Source organism: Urocitellus parryii, chromosome 5 (genome assembly GCF_045843805.1).
Source record: "Urocitellus parryii isolate mUroPar1 chromosome 5, mUroPar1.hap1, whole genome shotgun sequence".
NCBI classification, from domain to species: Eukaryota; Metazoa; Chordata; class Mammalia; order Rodentia; family Sciuridae; genus Urocitellus; species Urocitellus parryii.
The window spans coordinates 57,675,812-57,694,968 of record NC_135535.1 but is presented as its reverse complement, the minus strand read 5'-3'; the positions used below and the strand labels follow the sequence as shown (position 1 = coordinate 57,694,968).

Here is a 19,157-nt window from a genome sequence, read left to right as displayed (position 1 = left end):
TCAGTTTGCTAATTTTTTAAAAATTTTGGTACTGAGGATTGAACCAGGGGTGATTAACCACTGAATCACATCCCCAACCCTTTTCATTTTTTATTTTGAGACAGGGTCTCACTAAGTTGCTTAGGGCCTTGCTAAACTGCTGAGGTTGGCTTTGAACTTGTGATCCTCTTGCCTCAGCCTCCCAAGTCTCTGGGATTACTGCACCTATTTCAATTTGCTAATTTTTAAGAGGATTTTTATGCCCAGTTTGGTGGTGCATACCTGTAATCCCAGTAGCTCAGGAAGCTGAGGCAGAAGGATTGAGAGTTCAAAGTAACTCAATGAGACCCTGTCACTAAATAAAATAAAATAAAAGAGCTCCAGATGTGGGGCTGGGGATGTGGCTCAAGCGGTAGCGCGCTCGCCTGGCATGCGGGCGGCCGGGGTTCGATCCTCAGCACCACATACAAACAAAGATGCTGTGTCCACCGAGAACTAAAATAAATAAATAAATAAATAAATAAATTCTCAAAAAACAAACAAACAAACAAAAAAAAAAGAACTCCAGATGTGGTTCAGTTGTTAAGTGCCCCTGGGTTCAATCTCTAGTACCTAAATAAATAAATTAATTAATTAAAGGACTTTTATATATAAGTAAATGAGAGATATTGACCTGTAATTTTCCTTCTTAGTACTCTTCTTCTAATGTTTGGTTAGAATGATCATGGTAACCTTAAAAAAAAAATTCAAAAATCTTTTCTATGTTCTGAGGATTATGTAAGATAGGAACTTTTTATTCTTGAAATATGTGAATTCACCTGTAAAGTCATCTTGGCCTACGCTTTCTTTGTGAACCAAGAGGTACTTTACCACTAAGCTACATCCCCAGCATTTTTTATTTTTTATTTTGAAAAAGAGTCTCTTACTAAGTTACTGAGGGTCTCGCTGAGTTGTTGAGGTGGCCTCCAACTTGCAGTCCTCCTGCCTTCAGTCCCCACTCTAATCTTTCCTTCCTTTTACTTTTGCTGTTATTTAACTTCTTGAAATGCCTATCTCGTTCATTTTTACCTTTTCTTTTTCTCTAATAGTTCTCTTATAAATTTTCCTGCAAGTACTACTTATATCTCTGACAAGTTTTTATGGCTATTTCAAATTCCTTATCTAATTATTAAATAGATATTATTTTCCCATGATATAAAACCCAGAAAGTATAAAAAGACATACAGTGAAAAGTATCCTTCCCAGATTTCTCACTTGCTCATTTCTCAACTTGCCCTAACAAAGATTCTGATTTCCTTTCTCTCTCTTTATACACAAAATATAATAAGTACACCTCTTCCTTGTTTCTATTTGCCTTGACAATAATTCTTAGAGATCTTTCAATAGCAGTACATCTAGTGCTTTCTTATTTGTTTTTACAGCTGTATAATATTCCATTACATGTATGTTCCATTGTCCTGTCACCATTACTGTACTAATTTAAATAGCTTTTCCTCCAATATTTTGTTATCACAAAGATTATTTATAAAATAAATGTTTACCTGGGCACAGTGGCACATGCCTGTAATCCCAATGGCTGAAAAGGCTGAGGCAGGAGGATTAGAAGTTGAAAGCCAGCCTCAGCAACTTAGTGAGTCCCTAGGCAACTCAGCAAGACCTGTCTCTAAATAAAATATTAAAAAGGGCTGGGGATATGGCTTAGTGGCTAAGTGCCCCTAGGTTCAATTACCAGTGCCAAAAAAAAAAAGTGTTTAAGGATAAAGAAATGCTAATTGCTTTGATTTGATCATTACACATTGTCTACATGTATCAAGTTATCACACTATATCACATAAATATGAACAATTATTATGTGATTAAAATAAAAATTGGGGGGCTGGGGTTGTGGCTCAGTGGTAGAGTACTCACCTAGCACACATGAAGCACTGGGTTTGATCCTTGGACCACTAAATAAATAAATAAATAAATAAATAAATAAATATATTGTGTCCATCTACAACTTAAAAAAAAAAAAATGTGGGCCTGGGGTTGTATCTCAGTGGTAGAGTTCATGAGATTTAATCCCCATCACTGAAAAAAAAATTTTTTTAATTTTTTAAAAAATTTATATATGACAGCAGAATAGAATGCATTACAATTCATATTACACATATAGAGCACAGTTTTTCATATCTCTGGTTATATACAAAGTATATTCACACCATTCATATTTTCATACATGTACTTTGGATAATGATGACTATCACATTCCACTATCATTTCTGACCCCATGCCCCCTCCTTTCCCCCTCTCACCCCTCTGCCCTATCTGGGGTTCATCTATTTCTCCCATAGAGAAAACATTCAGCATTTGGTTTTTTTGGGATTGGCTAACTTTGCTTAGCATTATATTCTCCAACTCCATCCATATACCTGCAAGTGGCATGATTTTATTCTTTTATTGCTGAGTAATATTCCATTGTGTATAAATGCCACATTTTTTTAATCCACTCATCTACTGAAGGGCATCTAGGTTGGTTCCACAAGTTAACTATTGTGAATTGTGCCGCTATAAACATTGATGTGGCTGAGTCCCTGTAGTATGCTGTTTTTAAGTCCTTTGGGTATGGACTGAGGAGAGAGATAGCTGGGTCAGATGGTGGTTCCATTCCTAGTTTTCCAAAGAATCTCCATACTGCTTTCCATATTGGCTATGCCAATTTGCAGTCCCACCAGCAGTGTATGAGCATACCTTTTTCCCCACATCCTCACCAACACTTATTGATGTCTGTATTCATAATTGCTGCCATTCTGACTGGAGTGAGATGAAAAATTAGAGTAGTTTTGATTTGCATTTCTATAATTGCTAGCAATGATGAACATTTTTTCATATATTTGTTGATTGATTGAATATCATCTTCTGAGAAGTGTCTGTTCAGGTCCTTGGCTTATTTATTGATTGGGTTATTTGGTTTTTTGGTGTTTAGCTTTTTGAATTCTTTATATACCCTAGAGATTAGTGATCTCTCTGATGTGTGAGGGGTAAAAATTTGCTCCCAAGATGTATGCTCTCTATTCACCTCACAGATTGTTTCTGTTGCTGAGAAGAAACTTTTTAGTTTGAATCCATCTCATTTATTGATTCTTGATTTTAATTCTTGTGCTATAGGAGTCTTATTAAGGAAGTTGGGGCCTAATCCCATATGATGGAGATTAGGGCCTACTTTTTCTTTTATTTATTAAAAAATTAATTTCTCGGGGCTGGGGATGTGGCTCAAGTGGTAGCGCGCTCGCCTGGCATGCGTGCAGCCCGGGTTCGATCCTCAGCACCACATACAAACAAAGATGTTGTGTCCACCGAAAAACTAAGAAATAAATATTAAAGTTCTCTCTCACTCTTTCTCACTCTCTCTCACTCTTTCTTTAAAAAAAAAATTAATTTCTCGCGAGTTCAAAGTTGCTTAGGGCCTTGCTATTATAGGGGCTGGGGCTCAGCGGTAGAGTGCTTGCCTTGCACATGTGAGGCACTGGGTTCCATCCTAAGCACCACATAAAAATAAACAAAACAACAACAACAAAAATAAACAAAATAAAGGTATTGCATCCATTTACAACTAAAAAGATTATTATAGACCCTGGGCATAGTGGTACATGACTGTAATCCCAGCAGCTTGGGAAGCTGAGGCAGGAAGATAATGTATTCAAAGCCAGCCTCAGCAACTTAGTGAAGCTCTAAGCAACTCAGCGATACCTTGTCTCTAGATAAAATACAAATGCCCCTGGGTTCAATCCCTGGTACAAAAAAAATTATTATATTACATACCTGTGCATGTGTAAATATATCCTAAGTATAATTTCTGGGTGTAGGTTATGTATATTTAAGGCTTAGTTTTTTAAATCTTACTGGGCTGGGCATGTAGCTCCGTGGGATAGCACTTGCCTAGCACGTGCATGGCCCTGTAATCTATCCCTAGTATAAAAGAAGAAGAAGAAGAAATAAAGAAAGGAACAATTATAAAAATCAAACTAGGGATGATGCTATATACCTATAATGTCAGCTACTTGGGTGACTGAGGCAGAAGGGCAGGAGGATCACTTGAGCCCAGGAATTTGAGGCTAAGCAGGGCAATATAGTGAAACCCCTCCTCCCAAAAAAATAAATATAAAAACACATAAAGTCAGAGATAATTGTGCTGTGACAGGCTGCGTATTACCTAGCTTCAACAAATATGGCCAAGCCATTTCATTTACCCCCTTGCCTACCTTCCCCCCACTACTACCTCTACTCCAGAAAATATAGAAGTGGATCACAGACATCATATTATTTCATTTATGAATATAATATTTCTTTTTCATTTTGGGGGTACCAGGGATTGAACCCAAGGGCTCTTAACCACTGAGCCACATCCCCAGCCCCTTTTATCTTTTTTTGGGGGGGGAGTACAGGAATTGAACTCAGGGGCACTTGGCCACTGAGCCACATCCTCAAATCCCCAACCCTATTTTGTATTTTATTTAGAGACAGAGTCTCACTGAGTTGCTTAGCACCTCCTGTTGCTGAGGCTAGCTTTGAATTCCAGATCCTCTTGTCCCAGCCTCCTGAGCCACTGGGATTACAGGTGTCTATCACCATGCGAGGCCCCTTTTTATCTTTTAAGACAGTCTCACTAAGTTGGTCAGGGCCTTGCTAAGTTGCTGAAACTGGCTTTGAACTTGGGCATGCTCCTGCCCCAGCCTCCCAGGCTGCTGGCATTACAGGCATGTGCCATCAAGCCCAGCTCATTTATAAATATTTCTATAACCCTAAAAGTTAAGAACTCTTAAAAACTTAAGTATATGCCATATCATACTGAAATTAATAAAATACAAAGAAAAGATTTTTTAAAAATAATAATTTCTTATGACCATCCAATATGTGATATTTTCTAAGTTTAATTATCATATTTCTATAGGTAGGTAGGTAAGTAGGCTTCTTTGACTCACAACCCAAATAAGGTTCATTTAATATATTGGAAGATTGTGGCTCTTAAGTCTTTAATATCTTTTTTTTTTTTTAAAGAAAGAGTGAGAGAGGGGGGAGAGAGAGAGAGAATTTTTTTTTAATATTTATTTTTTAGTTCTCGGTGGACACAACATCTTTGTTGGTATGTGGTGCTGAGGATTGAACCCGGGCTGCACGCATGCCAGGCGAGCGCGCTACCGCTTGAGCCACATCCCCAGCCCAGTCTTTAATATCTTGATAGCCCCTCCATCTTTTCTTATTTCCTCACAGTTCGTTGAAGAAACTTTTTCCTGTACTGTATTTCACTGCATAATTGCAACATCCTGTTTTTTCAGTCCAAAAAAATCTTTTATAACCCTTACTTGGATAATCTGGCATGATATGATTCTATTTGACATCTGCTTAAAAGGTAAACAGTGCAGCACTGTATTCACCAGTGGCATATGGATGTACATTTGTCTTCTCCTGCACTATGAGCCATGAACCTAGAATCTTAGCAGATGCATAATCTAAGTATATTTCCAAAAGCTGACTTGGGTGGTTTAGAGCCTTGGAATACTACCTCTATTGTCACCCAACCTAATGAAGAGCTGTAGGCTCAAGTGGAGATAGGTGCAAAAGGAGCAGGTAGGCAGACAAAGCTGCCATGCCTAAGTTGCATGATGTGGTAAGACTCAAACCTTCCCAGGACGGCTAACTACAATTCTGTCTACCAGCAATACATTAATGTATGAAGCATTTCTTTCTGATTGTGGGTAAATAAAAGACTATTCTGCGGACTTCAAGCAGAAAGTGATTATGTTCACTAAACATCATGAAAACAGCTGAAGAAAGAGTTTTCAGGAGGAGAAAAGGTGTTTTTTGTTTTGTTTTTCACAAAAAGCTTCACATAATAGTTAAAATCCCCCCCCTTTTTTTTTTGTAAAATAAAGTCTGTGACTATTACATGGTGATATACAACAGTTTTCCATAGTCTGGTTTTGCTAGTTGTATCCTCAGAATTTCTTTTTTTTTATATTTATTTTTTAGTTGTAGTTGGACACAATATCTTTATTTTATTTTTATGTGGTGCTGAGGATTGAACCCAGGGCCTCTCACGTGCTAGGCAAGCGCTCTACCACTGAGCCACAACCCCAGCCCCAAGAATTTCTTTTAATGTATTTTTTAGTCTTCCTGATGTTTCCTGTAAATTGGTAGATCTGGTAGGTCTTGATCAGATTTTAGATATCTTTCTTTTTCTTTCTCTTTTCGTTCCATAGCTTTGATGAACAATAATTTTCAATTCTAAATATTGATGTATTATTTTTACTTCTGTTATTTCCTCTGTGGTGCTGGGGATCACACCCAGGACCTGGTGCCTGCTAGGCACAAAAGCACTCTGCTCCTGAGCTACATCCCCATCACTGTTGTCTTTGAACTGTGAGTTTTTTGTAAGTTACTTCTTTGAATAATTGGTTTCATTCTAATTATCTTTTATTGATTTCTTGCTAAATTAAATTGTGGTCAGATAAGTTGTACCATTTAACTTGAGACCTTTTAAGATTGTTGAGTTTATAGAACAGTCCAATATACATTAATTTCTGTGACTTTTTTTTTGTGCCTGAAAAGAATGTGTACTCTAATGTTGGCTACTATGTAGACTATGCATTTTAACAGATCATAATTTTTAATTACATTGCTCAAATCTCTTGTATCCTTATTGGTCTCCTGATATAATTATGGATTTGTGTATTATTCCTTATTAGTTGTTCAATTTATTCCTTCTTATATTGTCAATGGATATTCTTTGTATCTTTGGGCAATTTATTCAACAAATATTTGTGAAGTGCTTCTCTGTGATAGGCATTGTTCTTCTTGCTATAGGAATATTTCAGTAAACAAAATTTCCTGCTGTAAATTGAGAGAGACAGACAAGAACAAGATAAAGAATTACAATGTTAAAATTAACTTCTTCCAAAATTGAACCTTTTAATATTACAAAGTGACCTAATTTAGTAATTTTTTAAAGTCTCTTATGTGATATTAATATATTTTAACAGCTTTCAATGAGTTACTATTTGGTCTAATCAGATCATTTTCCTGTTTTTTAATTTGGGTATTTGTCTCATTGTTATTGAGGCATAAGCATTTTTATATCTTCTGGATACAAGTTCTTTATCAGATACATGATTTTTAGATATTTTCTCCCATTCTGTGTGTTATAAATTCACTCTTAAAATTTTTTTTAATAGTAAATGGACACAGTATCTTTATTTATTTATTTATTTTTATGCACTGCTGAGGATCAAACCTAGTGCCTCACACATGCTAGGCAAGCATTCTACCAATAAGCTGCAATCCCAACCCTAAATTCACATTCTTGATGGTGCCCTCTGTACCACAAAATCTTTAGATTTTGATGAAGTCAAATTTATCTACTTATTTATTTTGTTTATTTTGCTTTTGACATTGTAGCTATTCAACTTTAGTGTCATCTGAAGTTATGAAAACTTAACACTTATCTTTTCGTGTAAGAGTTTTAAATTTTACATCTTTCATCCACCTTTGAGTTAATTTTTGCATGTAGTATTATGCAGAAGCTCACCTTCCTTTTTTTTATATGCAGGTATGCAGTTTTTCCTGCATCATTTGTTGGAAAGATTAATCTCATTGAATTATCTTAGCAACCTTGAATTTTTCTATTCTGTTTCACTTAAAGTCATGTCCATTGGACAGATTTGGAGCTCCCTGTTCTTGTGATCTTCTGTCCCTGGGCAAAATCTGAGACCTTGCTGTGGAGCTGGTGTCAGGGTCAGTAGTTTGCAGGAGTGACCATCCTGCTTTTTTAGAAAGGAACTGAGCAGGAATGAGAGCCTCTGATCTCTCAGTTTGCATCTTCTTTTATGAAACCTTCACCCTATGAGTGAGCTCAAGTGAATGTAATCAGGGTCCTCAGATTCTTATCCTCTTGCACTTGAGATAAAGCCTCTGCCCTGTGAGTGGAGCTGAGTGGAGGAAGAGAACTGTTGATCTCATGTCCAAATTTGCCAGGGATTTAATCTCCAAGACTTGAATCTGGGGAGGATTTGAGCAATATAGACAGCCTATGCCTCGTTATAAAATACCACATCCGTGATTAATGTGGAAGCCTCATTTTTCTGACCATACTCACCTGTAGTGGAGCTTCTGTCAGACTGAGCTGTGGGATGGGGAAGGAGTAGGTCATGGCTCCAGTGCCACAAACTCCTATTGTTAAAGATTCAGTATATTTTCTTAAATATTTTATCATTTGTTGTATGTCCTTAGGAAAATCTCCAAGGACTTGGGATGTTTTGTTTTTTTACATTTTTAGCAGTTATCAAGTTAAAGCAAGACTGCATAGCCCCTAATGCTTCAGAAGTAGTACCTCATAAGACCTCTCTTTCTTTTACCTTTTTTGGTACTTGGGATTGAAGCTAGGGGTGATATACCACTAACTATATCCCTAACCATTTATTGATTGATGATTGATTTTCATTTTGAAATAGTGTCTCATTAAACTGCCCAGGCTGGCCTCAATCTTTCCTTTCCCCTGCCTCAGTCCCCCAGTCACTGGGATTATAGGCGTGTACCACCATATCCACCCTGGCATGGCCATTGTAATTTTTAAAATAAATATTAAAAGAAAGAGCAGGGCAGGCAGTATCACATAGCTATAATCCCATTGATTCAGAAGGCTGAGGCAGGTGGATTGCAAGTCTGGGTCAGCCTCAGCAACTTAGCAAGGCCCTGTCTCAAGAAAAAAAGTCTGTGTGTGTGTGTGTGTATGTGTGTGTGTGTGTGTGCGCGCGCAGTCTGAGATGTATCTTAGTGTTAAAACACCCCTGGGTTCAATCCCTAGTATGGCTAGATGGATGGATAGATAAACAGATAGATAGTGCTGAGGATGTGGCTCAGTGATAGATACCTCCTGGGTTCAATCCCCAGTCCCCCCTGCCATCATGTAAACACAAATTATAATAATGTGTGCTTAATTTATTAAAGGCCAACATTAATCAGTATCTTCACTCTTTTGGGGGGGAGAGGGGCTACTGGGGATTTAACCCAGCAGCACTTTATCAATAAGCTACATCTCCAGCCCTTTTTTATTTTTTTATTTTGAGACAGGGTCTCCCTAAGTTGCTTAGGACCTTGATAAGTTGCTGAGGCTGGCCTTGAACTTGCAATTCTCCTGCCTTAGCCTCCTGAATTGCTGGGTTTGTTGGCATGTGCCATTGAGCCAAACTCTTCACTGTCTTTCTGAATGATAATTAGGACCTTAGAACTGTTTGAAGTTGTTCTTTACCATAAACAACTTATACTTATTTCTAAATAAACGTGTGTGTGTGTGTGTGAGAGAGAGAGAGTGTGTATGTGTGTGTGAATATATATGTATGTGTGTGTATGTATGTGTGTGTGTGTGTGTGTGTGTGTGTGTGTGTATATATATATATTCATAAAAAGTATAAGTAAATGAAACAAAAATTGGCTGGTTACCTACAATTAAGCTGCCTGATTTTGGTTCCTATTTTACCATTTACGAGCCAGTAAAGCTGAACAAGTTTCTTCCCCACATCAAATCTGTTTCTTAAGCCACAAAGTTGATACTAATACCGGCCTTGTTGGGTTTTTATGACAATCAAATGAGCTAATCTATGTGAAGTGACATATACACAGTGTATACACAGTGCCTGACACATAATAAGCATATAATAAAAGATAGCTACTCCAAGGACTAAAGCCATTTATTGGCAGTAATTACAATATATTTTCTGTTCTGTCCTGGCAGTTCCTTTGTGATGAGGGTGCAAGTATCTCTGGGGACTACATTGATCGTGTGGATGAGCCCTTGTCCTGCTCTTATGTGCTAACTATTCGGACTCCTCGGCTCTGCCCCCACCCTCTCCTCCGTCCTCCACCCAGTGCTGCTCCACAGGCCATTCTCTGTAACCCCTCCCTGCAGCCTGAGGAGTACATGGCCTACCTTCAGAGGCAAGCTGGTGAGTGATTGGAAGAGGAAGTAGAGATGTAGGGAGGTGCAGGTGGAAGATAAGAATGTGTCCCTATCCTGTTGCATGTTGTTTCTTGGTAGAGTCAAAGCAGTATGATGACAAAATCACAGAGGAGCTCCAAGACCTGGACCCCCAAATATGGAGTGAGACCAAGTCTGAGGCAGTGCCTCCAAAGAAAGCAGGTAAGACCTGATTTTACTTGTTCCATGAAACTGACCTCTACTTCTTTCTTTCCTCTAATCTTACGGGTCTGTACTGACTGATTAGGCTGGGTTGAAAGATTGTCATGGGTTCTTACCTCTTGGCAATTGAGGAGGCAGCATACCCCATCCTATTTTCTCCTTTCCTTTTTCTCCTCCTTCCAGATTCCCTTCTGTTCTCTATTCCCCAGGTGCAAGCCCAACCAAGGATGACAGTAAGGAATCTGATTTTTGGAAGATGCTTCATGAACCAGAGGACCCAGCTCCAGGAGGAGAAGAGGTACAGGCAGAGGTGAGAACCATCTTCCCATGTACTTCTTTTATGAGCTTGAACCTGGGCTTTGGGATGGGGAGGTCATTATGAGGTGACCTACATATGTCCAGGGATGTAAGGATAGCCTCAGAACCATTTCCTAAAGAGCATGCTAGGCATAAACAAGCTTTTGTGATTGAATCAGCTCTTTTCTCCTAATTAGGAGCAAGACCTGAACCTTGAGGCTGCAGTGGATCCAGCTCCAGGCCCTCCTGATGGTGAGTCAACCCTCTCTTTCTCCTTTACAGCTTATGCTTGAGTGTAATGTAGGATTAACAGGACTGGGGGCGGGGGGAGCAGAGGTATAGCTAACCCCTAGGAGGGAGGTTAGACAGGCCAGCAGGAAAATTTTTTTTTTTTTTTTTTTTGGTGTTGGGGTTAAAACCCAAGCCCTCAAACATGCTAAACAGATGTTCTATCACTGAGCTACATCCAGTCCCAGGGAATTCACTTGTACCTGAGTTAGTACTCATTGTGGACAGCAACACTGTTTGAGGAAGATAGCAAAGCTCAGAGGCTCCACCACTTGTTGACTTTGACCTGGATCTTTAATTCATAATAGAATGCCTAGAACTGAACAGATAATGAATGGTTAATATTTGTGGAAAGGGGAGAGAGAAGGTCCAGAGAAGAAGAGCCTTTAGCCCCAGAATTTTTTCTGTAGTCCTAAAAGCCAGAGTTTGCAAAGAAAGGGACTCAGAAGTTTGTGGAAGAGCTGGAGACTTAGCACCTTGTTAGTATCCATCACCCTGTTAGAGCCCATTTTAGGACAGTACTCCTTGTAGAATGTGTTTGCCCCATCTCAATTACCAGTCACGTAGCTCTCAGACAGATACCATGCCCCTCTCTTTGGTCTCTCATTAACTCTCCTAAGGAATCAGAATTTAAAACACAAGTCCATACCTATTCTCTCATCTCAGATTTTCAGAACAACGTACAGGTCAAAGTTATTCGGAGTCCTGCAGACTTGATTCGATTGATAGAAGAGCTGAAAGGTGGAACAAAAAAGGTATGGTACCTGCTTGGTGGAGGGGTGGTCATACCTTTTGGTTGGGAGCATTTAAAGACACCCCTTTCCTGTAATCTGAACTGAATTGACAGAGCTGACTCCTGTATTTGACTCTGAATCCCCCCCATACACCCCACCACTGCCTGTCTATCCCCCATGATTTGCTACTAGAACACAAAAACTGTTTTTCTTTCTTTCCACCCAGGGAAAGCCAAATGCTGGCCAAGAGCAGCCTGGAGATGATGCTATGGAAGCCCCTCAACAGGAACCTGTAGTGAAGGGAAAGGGTGACACAGAACATCAGGGTGAGGCAGAAGAAGAGGACAATGATGAAGATGAGGATGAGGATGAGGATGAACGTCAACTACTGGGAGAATTTGAGAAGGAACTGGAAGGGATATTGCTCCCATCAGACCGAGAGCGGTTCCGTTCAGAGGTGAAGGCTGGCATGGAACGGGAGCTGGAGAATATCATCCAGGAGGCAAGTCCAGCTCTTATTCCTGAGGCTCCCACAGTTGCCAGCTCCTATGGGGCAGGATGGTCCAGCACCGAGCACAGCTCAGGTCATGGCACAGGGCACTTCAACATGATGGTTGTTTACTTAATTAAAAGGGGGTGATAGGGAAGAGACAATAGAGAAAGGGATAAGACCCAGTATTTAAATCCTGCAGAGGAAAGCAAGCCCACTGTCCTCAACTCCCCAGGCCCTTGACTCTCTGCCCTGTCTTGGGCATTTCAGACAGAAAAGGAGCTGGACCCAGATGGGCTGAAGAAGGAGTCGGAGCGTGATCGGGCAATGCTGGCTCTGACATCCACACTTAACAAACTCATCAAAAAGCTGGAGGAAAAACAGAGTCCAGAGCTGGTGAAAAAGTACAAGAAAAAGAGAGTTGTCCCCAAAAAGCCTCCACCCTCACCCCACCCTACAGGTGAGAGCTGTCAGATAAGAAGGAGCAACTGGGTTTGCTGTCTCTATCCCTCAGCTGGTGCTGTTCCTGGAGGGCACCGTGTTCTTTCCCTTCTGAGAGTGCACATTCTCTACCCGATTTCTAGAACACTTCTTACCACTGTCTTCCCTTTGCATGACCTCCTAGTCATGCTTTTGGAAAGCAGCCTTTAAGTATGTGTGTCTTGATTTCTGGTTTGCTTCTGTGCATCCAGAGCCTACCACTCTGGCTGGCACATAGATATAATCTGATTGGCCATGAGCATAAATACTGAAAACCATAATCTGTGAGGTCTGTCAACTTTAGGACTTTGCACTGGGAGAGTCCCCAGCTGTCAGGGTATGAATAGGCAAGCCCAGTGGCACATAAGCCACCAGGCTGTACAAAACTTTTTTAAGTTTTTCTTTCTTGTATCCCCTTGTGTTCATGCCACAGGGGAATTCCATAGATGTGGAGATCAGACATTCCAAATGGAACATTCTAGTTTCAGACCTTCCTCATTCTTTCTGTAAACATTGAAAGGTCTTTAAAGTTCCAGAATGTGGAGGGCCAAACTACATTTTTCCAGCCTGCTCCTTAAAACAAAACTTCTTTGTTGGTGCAGGCAGCCTGATATTTGCTTTCAGAAAACAGATATTTTCCTGTAGATAATGAGCAGAATTACTGGCTGGGATGGGAAGAAAGAATGCTATAGTAATGGCCAGGGTCGGGATGTGGGGGACCGCTTTTTTTTTTTTTTTTTAAGCCCTGGCTCACTTACATGTTGACATATATAGCCACCAAAACCAATTCACGGCTTAGGAAGAGGTGACCACCCTAGCCCCTAACCCTGGAGTCACGGCTCTGCTTTGTGTCTCCCTGTGTGTCTCCCCCTCTAAGAGGAGGATCCTGAGCACAGAGTCCGGGTCCGGGTCACCAAGCTCCGTCACGGAGGCCCCAATCAGGATCTGACTGTCCTCGAGATGAAACGGGAAAACCCACAACTGAAACAAATCGAGGGGCTGGTGAAAGAACTGCTGGAGAGGGAGGGACTCACAGCTGAAGGTGGGCCCTGGAGGGCGGGCTGATTAAGAGCTGTTGGAAGGGCTTGCCGCTGAAGTGGAGGGGCTGGGTCAAGGTGGACTGGAAACTTCAGCTGGGAACCTGGGGGCAGGGGACCTGCCCATAGGCTCCCAGCCTTCCCTCCTCATTACCCATACTGCTCCTCTACAGGGAAAATTGAGATCAAAATTGTCCGCCCTGGGGCTGAAGGGACTGAGGAGGATGCACGTTGGCTAACTGATGAGGACACGAAAAACCTCAAGGAGATTTTCTTCAATATTTTGGTGAGGCATCCTACCCAAGTCTCCAACTCCAGCCTTCCCTCTTCTAGCACATTGTGCTGCTGGGAGTATGGTTTAGAGTCACAATGGCATGTCCCAACCTTGCCCCATGCTGAGCTGTGGTCTGTAAGACTGTAAAGCAAAGCTAATGTTCTGGCTGAGTATGGGCTGCCTGCCATTCAGGAAGAGCCCCTTAGGAATCTGTGTTCCTAGTCCCTGCCCTCACCACTGCCAGTCTCGGGACCTCTCTGGATCCTGAAGCACCCAGCACTTCCCTTGGCCCCCAGACAGCATCTCCTGCTTACCCCTATCCTCCCACCAGGTGCAGGGAGCTGAAGAAGCCCACAAGGAGCGCCAGCGGCAAAAAGAACTGGAGAGCAACTATCGCCGAGTGTGGGGCTCTCAAGATGGAGAAGGCACAGGGGACCTGGATGAGTTTGACTTCTGAAACTACCACAACAAGACCCTCCAAAGAGTACAGAGTCTTCCTAAATGACCCTGCCTCCTCCTCATCTCCCACCCCTGGGGCCCTGAAGGCAAAATGGTGAAGAGGAGCTAAGCTGTAGGCATCTGAGCCCCCAGTCTAGGGTGTGGAGGGCATGGGGTGAGTTCTGCTGGAGCTACCCAGCTGCCTCATCGGGCTTGGGATTTTGCTCTCCCAGGCTCCCTCATATGCTCTTTCTTTCCTCCTCAGCTTTCCTTGCTATTATCCCCCAACTTGTTGGTTTTTTCTTCCTCCTACCTAGAGATTCAGTGAGATCTTTTGAACTAGCAGGGCGTTTAGCAGGCTCCAAGAAAGTGGCTGCCTACCCCTGCCCTGTTGCTGTGTGGAGTTGTTTTACCTCCCATCTCTTGGATTGACTTGGGATTTCCTTCTCCCTTTCCCTGTTCCCACTGTCCTCTACAATCTGCACTTCTGAGTCGAGGATCCTTTACCTCTGTTGCTGAGGAAATGGGAGACCATTGCACATACCTCAGACACAGTCCCAGCAAAGAGGGTGGGGTGCAGACCCACCCGCCGTGTTCTTCAACAATCAGGTTTCTAAATAAAGAACTGGACCATCAGTCCATCAGCCTTTTTGGGGGATGGGAGGGGGTAGGTGGAGGGTGCTCTCATAGGGAGGAGGCTTGCTGTTCTTTTCAGTCCAGAGGGCACACATCCCAGGTGGTATCAGTGAGCCTGGTGTACACACAGACCACAACAAAGCCACCTGGCAGGGAGCTAAAGACCTATAATACTGTTCTCTCTATATATCTTCATCTGTTGTTTCTTCCCTTTTTATTTTTTTAAACTTCCGCCTTGCTGGGCCTTTAATCCAGAGCCTTGCATATGCTACCACTAAGCTGTACCTCCAGCTCACTTCCCTCCCTTCCTTAACTTCTCCCCTTTGACATCATGTACCATATGCACACTGTGGAGTTGTACCCCTGACCCCAGACCTGGACATCTTCCTTCTGCTGAGCTCTTTCCCTGCAGCGTATTCCAGGTTCTATTTGCCAGCCACATCCCATACTCCTCATGGCTATGGGGGTGGGGGGGAGATAGTGAAATGACTTGTTCAAGGCCCATTTTTAGGAGATAGAAGAGTGAAGACTTGAACTTAATGCTCTGCCTATAAGCCATTTCCAAGGCAGATTTTTTAAAATATCATTTTTTATTTTTGTTTATTTTTTATGTGGTGATGGGGATTGAACTCAGGGCCTCATGCTTGCTAGGCAGGTGCTTTACCACTGAGCTATCTCCCCAGCCCCCAAGGCAGTTTTTTGTTGTTGAAACCAAAAAACATCAACCTTTTTTTCCAGAGAGGGCTGACACTCATGCATGCCTGCTTCTTAATATGCCAAGGGTAGGTGGGCCTGCCGAGTGTAGGTGTGGATCCCCCCACATTCCTTCTTCCTTCTCCAAGGGCAGAGGCTCTCCTCTTGCTCCACAGCTCAGAGGTGTACAACCTTCCTGCTGAAGTCTCCACTGGCTTACAAGATAAGGAAAGGGACAGAAGACACAGAATGTCTTCAAAAGTGAGAGGTGAGGGATTCAGTCGTTGAAGGAAGTTTCATAAGATTTAGCTTCTTCTTACTAAATATGGACTAGTGGTTATTGTGTGTGTTATGCTTAAATTGTTTTGTTTTTAAATGTAAGTGAGTAGATTTATAAATCCTGCTTCCTGAGATTCATGTGTGTATCTTGAGAGGGGTGCTTCAGCTGGGCAAGAATTTAGAAACTGTCCTTTGGAGCCAGGCCTAATGGCTTACACCTTTAATTCCAGTTACTTAGGATGCTGAGGCAGAAGGATCATGAGTTCAAGGCCAGCCTCTGCAATGTAGCTAGAACTGTCTCAACAAAAAAGAAACTGCCTTGGGAATGGCTTATAGACAGAGCACTAAGTTCAAATCATTGCTCTTCTATCTCCGTAAGTGGGCCTTGAACACGTCATTTCACCATTTTTTTATACCGAGGATTGAACCCAGAGGTGTTTTACCACTGAGCCACACTTCCAGCCCTTTTTATTTTATATTTAATTTTTTTTTACTTGTAGATGGACACAATACCTTTATTTTGTTTATTTTTATGTGGTGTTGAGGATCGAACCCAGTGCCTCACATATGCTAGGCAAGCACTCTACCATTGAGCTACAAGCCTCCTTTTTATTTTTTATTTTGAGACAGGGTCTCACTAAGTTGTTTAGGGTCTTGCTAAACTGCTGAGGGAGGTTGGCTTTGAACTTGCCATTCTGCTGTCTTGGCCTCCTGAGCCGCTGGGATTAGACGTGTGCATCATTTCATTTTTCAAATTGTGTTTCCTCATTGGTACACTGTGGCTAGAAGTATCACTGGCCCTACTGTTCATGCCCTTCACATAGGATCTGTCCATAGTAAGTACACACCAACTTATAAAACAGTTTCCAAGTTCACAAGATACTAGAGTATTTGTAGATGAGAGTCTTAAAAGGAATTCCAAAAGTTGATCAAATGCTACAATAGAATCTTTAAGAATGGGAAGGGTGAGATGCTGGGACAGGAGGTTATCTTTGGTTTGATGGGGATGGAGTCCCAGCAAGATCAGAAAACTGAATTCTGGAAACATCACTGTATTTAATCATTTTGTACTTTCAATAATAAATTCCTTTTTACTTCCTTTGGCTTTTGGCAAAACTCCCATGGAAGTCAGTCTGCCCCAGCTGTGCTAAGGCAAACAGAAGGAAGGGAACAGGGTGTGTGTCAGATGGCTTCTTGGAGAGATGAGGAGTGGTTGAGGGATGGCAACAGGAACCCAAGCAAGGAAACTCATGGTGAGCTGTGAGGCACTCAGACATAAAGGGGCAGCAGCAACTCTCCTTCACCCACCTAGGGAGTCCCCTTCTAGAGTCTTATTATGCCATAACCTAGAAGGTTTAATTTTTTTGTCACCTCCATCTCTCTCTCCTCAAGACCAAAAATGCAGGACATTTAAAAAAAAAAGAGGGTCAGGTGGATTATTTGTTGGTGGGATCTGCTGTGCAGTTTGCCAACACCTCAACCATTTTTGCTGTCTAGAAATAAAAGGACCTTCCCTTTGGCCTGTGGTTCCCTTTGCAGGTAGCTTTATTCTCTTGGGGTTCTTGTTTCCTCCCTGTACCCAAACTCAGAGTTTTTTAGGAAGTGAGTGAGCTTTAGCCATGATGAAGGAAGGTGAAGATGAAGTAAGGGAGTTCGGGTCTGAGCTAAGGGACAAAAAATGACCAGGTCCTCTAGGAGGACCATCTTCCTCTCACTTCACCCAGACCACATACCTGTACCTGTCCCTGCATCACTGAATCTACCTCTCTGTGGTCCTTGGTAATCATCCATGCTACACAGCAGAAGGCAGCATGTGAGTTGGACCTGGGCCTGGCATTGCAATTATACTTCATCAGCTTGCTGGAACATCAATAGCTGAGTGTCTGAGTCCTGAGAGGCACCAAAAGTTGGAACTACCCTACTCAAAGATACTGGTGCCACCAACATGTGATGGAATGCAACATGTGGCATCTGTGTCCAACCTGCACCAGTTAGTGGCCTACAGCACCACCCTGCCCAGCCTCTCCATCAGGGCAGATGCTTTCAGCTATATACAGGAAATGGTGGAACTGGCTACTGAGGCAGTACAGCAGCTCCAGCAACTGTGATAAGGGTGGCAGGGGGCAAATGCATCAGCTAGTATGGAGTTTATGGACATCAGGGACCCACAACTGGCTGGGAAATCATTCCCAGATCTTTCACCCCTGCTCTCCCTAGCACCCCCTGACTAGGGCCAGGAGAAGGATCCCTATTATTAGCTCTACTCTAGTACTTGGTACTCAAGGTGAGTAGGCTGGCATAGGGCAGCTCTCCAGGGCTAGAGCATTTACCAGATGTCTTCTGAAGGAATTGCTCAGATCACAAATAAATAGATGCCTCCAAAGTCAACTGCCTCAGGTCCCCTAGCTAGGGAATGGAGGGTCACATTTCAAAATCAGATCTGTTCCTACTCTTAACCAGGGTGACCATGTCATTTCACCACACACCCACCACCTACCACAGCCTTATCTGTTCCTCCAAGCACCACACTCCAACTCTTCCAGAACTTCTAAATGTGACTTCTTTGCTTCCAAGTTCCCCACAGTTCCTCCCACCTGCCCATCTCTTTCCACTGCATGAACCCAGGACTGTTGTTCAAGAGGGAACCACTTCCATGCCCATTGGTACTTCCCTGCTTCAGGTCGGTGGGAGGGACTTCTGCCTGGCCCTTTCCCACCTCCAGTTCTGGGCCTTCACCAAGGCTGTACCCTGACTTGTCTCTTCAAGAACAGACCAGCAGCTCACCCCCTAGACAAAATCACTTCCTCTTTAATTGCTGTTGAAGTTTCACACCACCTGCCTCAGAGGAGATGAGGGGGGCATCCCCTGCTCCCCCACCCCCGCTCCCTCCCCAATTACCTGGTCTTTTGCAAATTATTTTAGCCAGAAAAAAAAAAAAAAAGACCGGAAACCACTGACACAGACAGCCCAAGGACTGGGTTGATTGAGGGAGGCAGGGCTCAGACAGGTTAAGTTTACCCCACCACTCCCATTCTGGGGATGGGGCAGGGGGCCTGGAAACGCAACCACTGCACATCCTCTCAGCCCTGGCTGGGAGAGAGCACTGGGGTGAGGGACAGGTCTGGAGCTGCTCCAGTGGAAGGGAGGGGCTGGACAGAAAGAAATAATGGGGGAGGGGTCCCATTTCAGGGGTGCCCCCTACCCCAGATCACCACGGGCGCTGCACAGTCACAGGTACGCAGTCACAGGCACAGACACAACCCGAGAGCACCCCCACCCCACCCCACCCCCTGCCCACCCTTGGCTCCCCCTACCCCAGAACGCCCTCCCCACGCCCATGCCCACCCCACTCCCATGTTGG

At 42.7% G+C, this 19,157-nt stretch overlaps 1 protein-coding gene across 2 annotated transcripts in view; it reads left to right on the top strand.

Annotated features, from left to right (window-relative positions):
• Os9 (OS9 endoplasmic reticulum lectin) overlaps positions 1–17,782 on the top strand; it is a 29,078-nt gene extending 11,296 nt beyond the window's left edge. The window contains exons 6-15 of one of the 2 annotated variants that reach the window (XM_026398395.2): positions 9,746–9,956; positions 10,049–10,150; positions 10,360–10,460; positions 10,645–10,699; positions 11,402–11,490; positions 11,696–11,971; positions 12,230–12,419; positions 13,317–13,481; positions 13,650–13,762; positions 14,082–17,781. In XM_026398395.2, coding sequence (XP_026254180.2) covers positions 9,746–9,956; positions 10,049–10,150; positions 10,360–10,460; positions 10,645–10,699; positions 11,402–11,490; positions 11,696–11,971; positions 12,230–12,419; positions 13,317–13,481; positions 13,650–13,762; positions 14,082–14,207 — 1,428 coding nt within the window. In that variant the 3' untranslated portion in view covers positions 14,208–17,781. Of the gene's footprint in view, positions 1–9,745; positions 9,957–10,048; positions 10,151–10,359; positions 10,461–10,644; positions 10,700–11,401; positions 11,491–11,695; positions 11,972–12,229; positions 12,420–13,316; positions 13,482–13,649; positions 13,763–14,081 lie in introns of both variants that reach the window. The other variant, XM_026398396.2, reaches the window with a different exon arrangement.
• Positions 17,783–19,157: the final 1,375 nt, after the last annotated feature.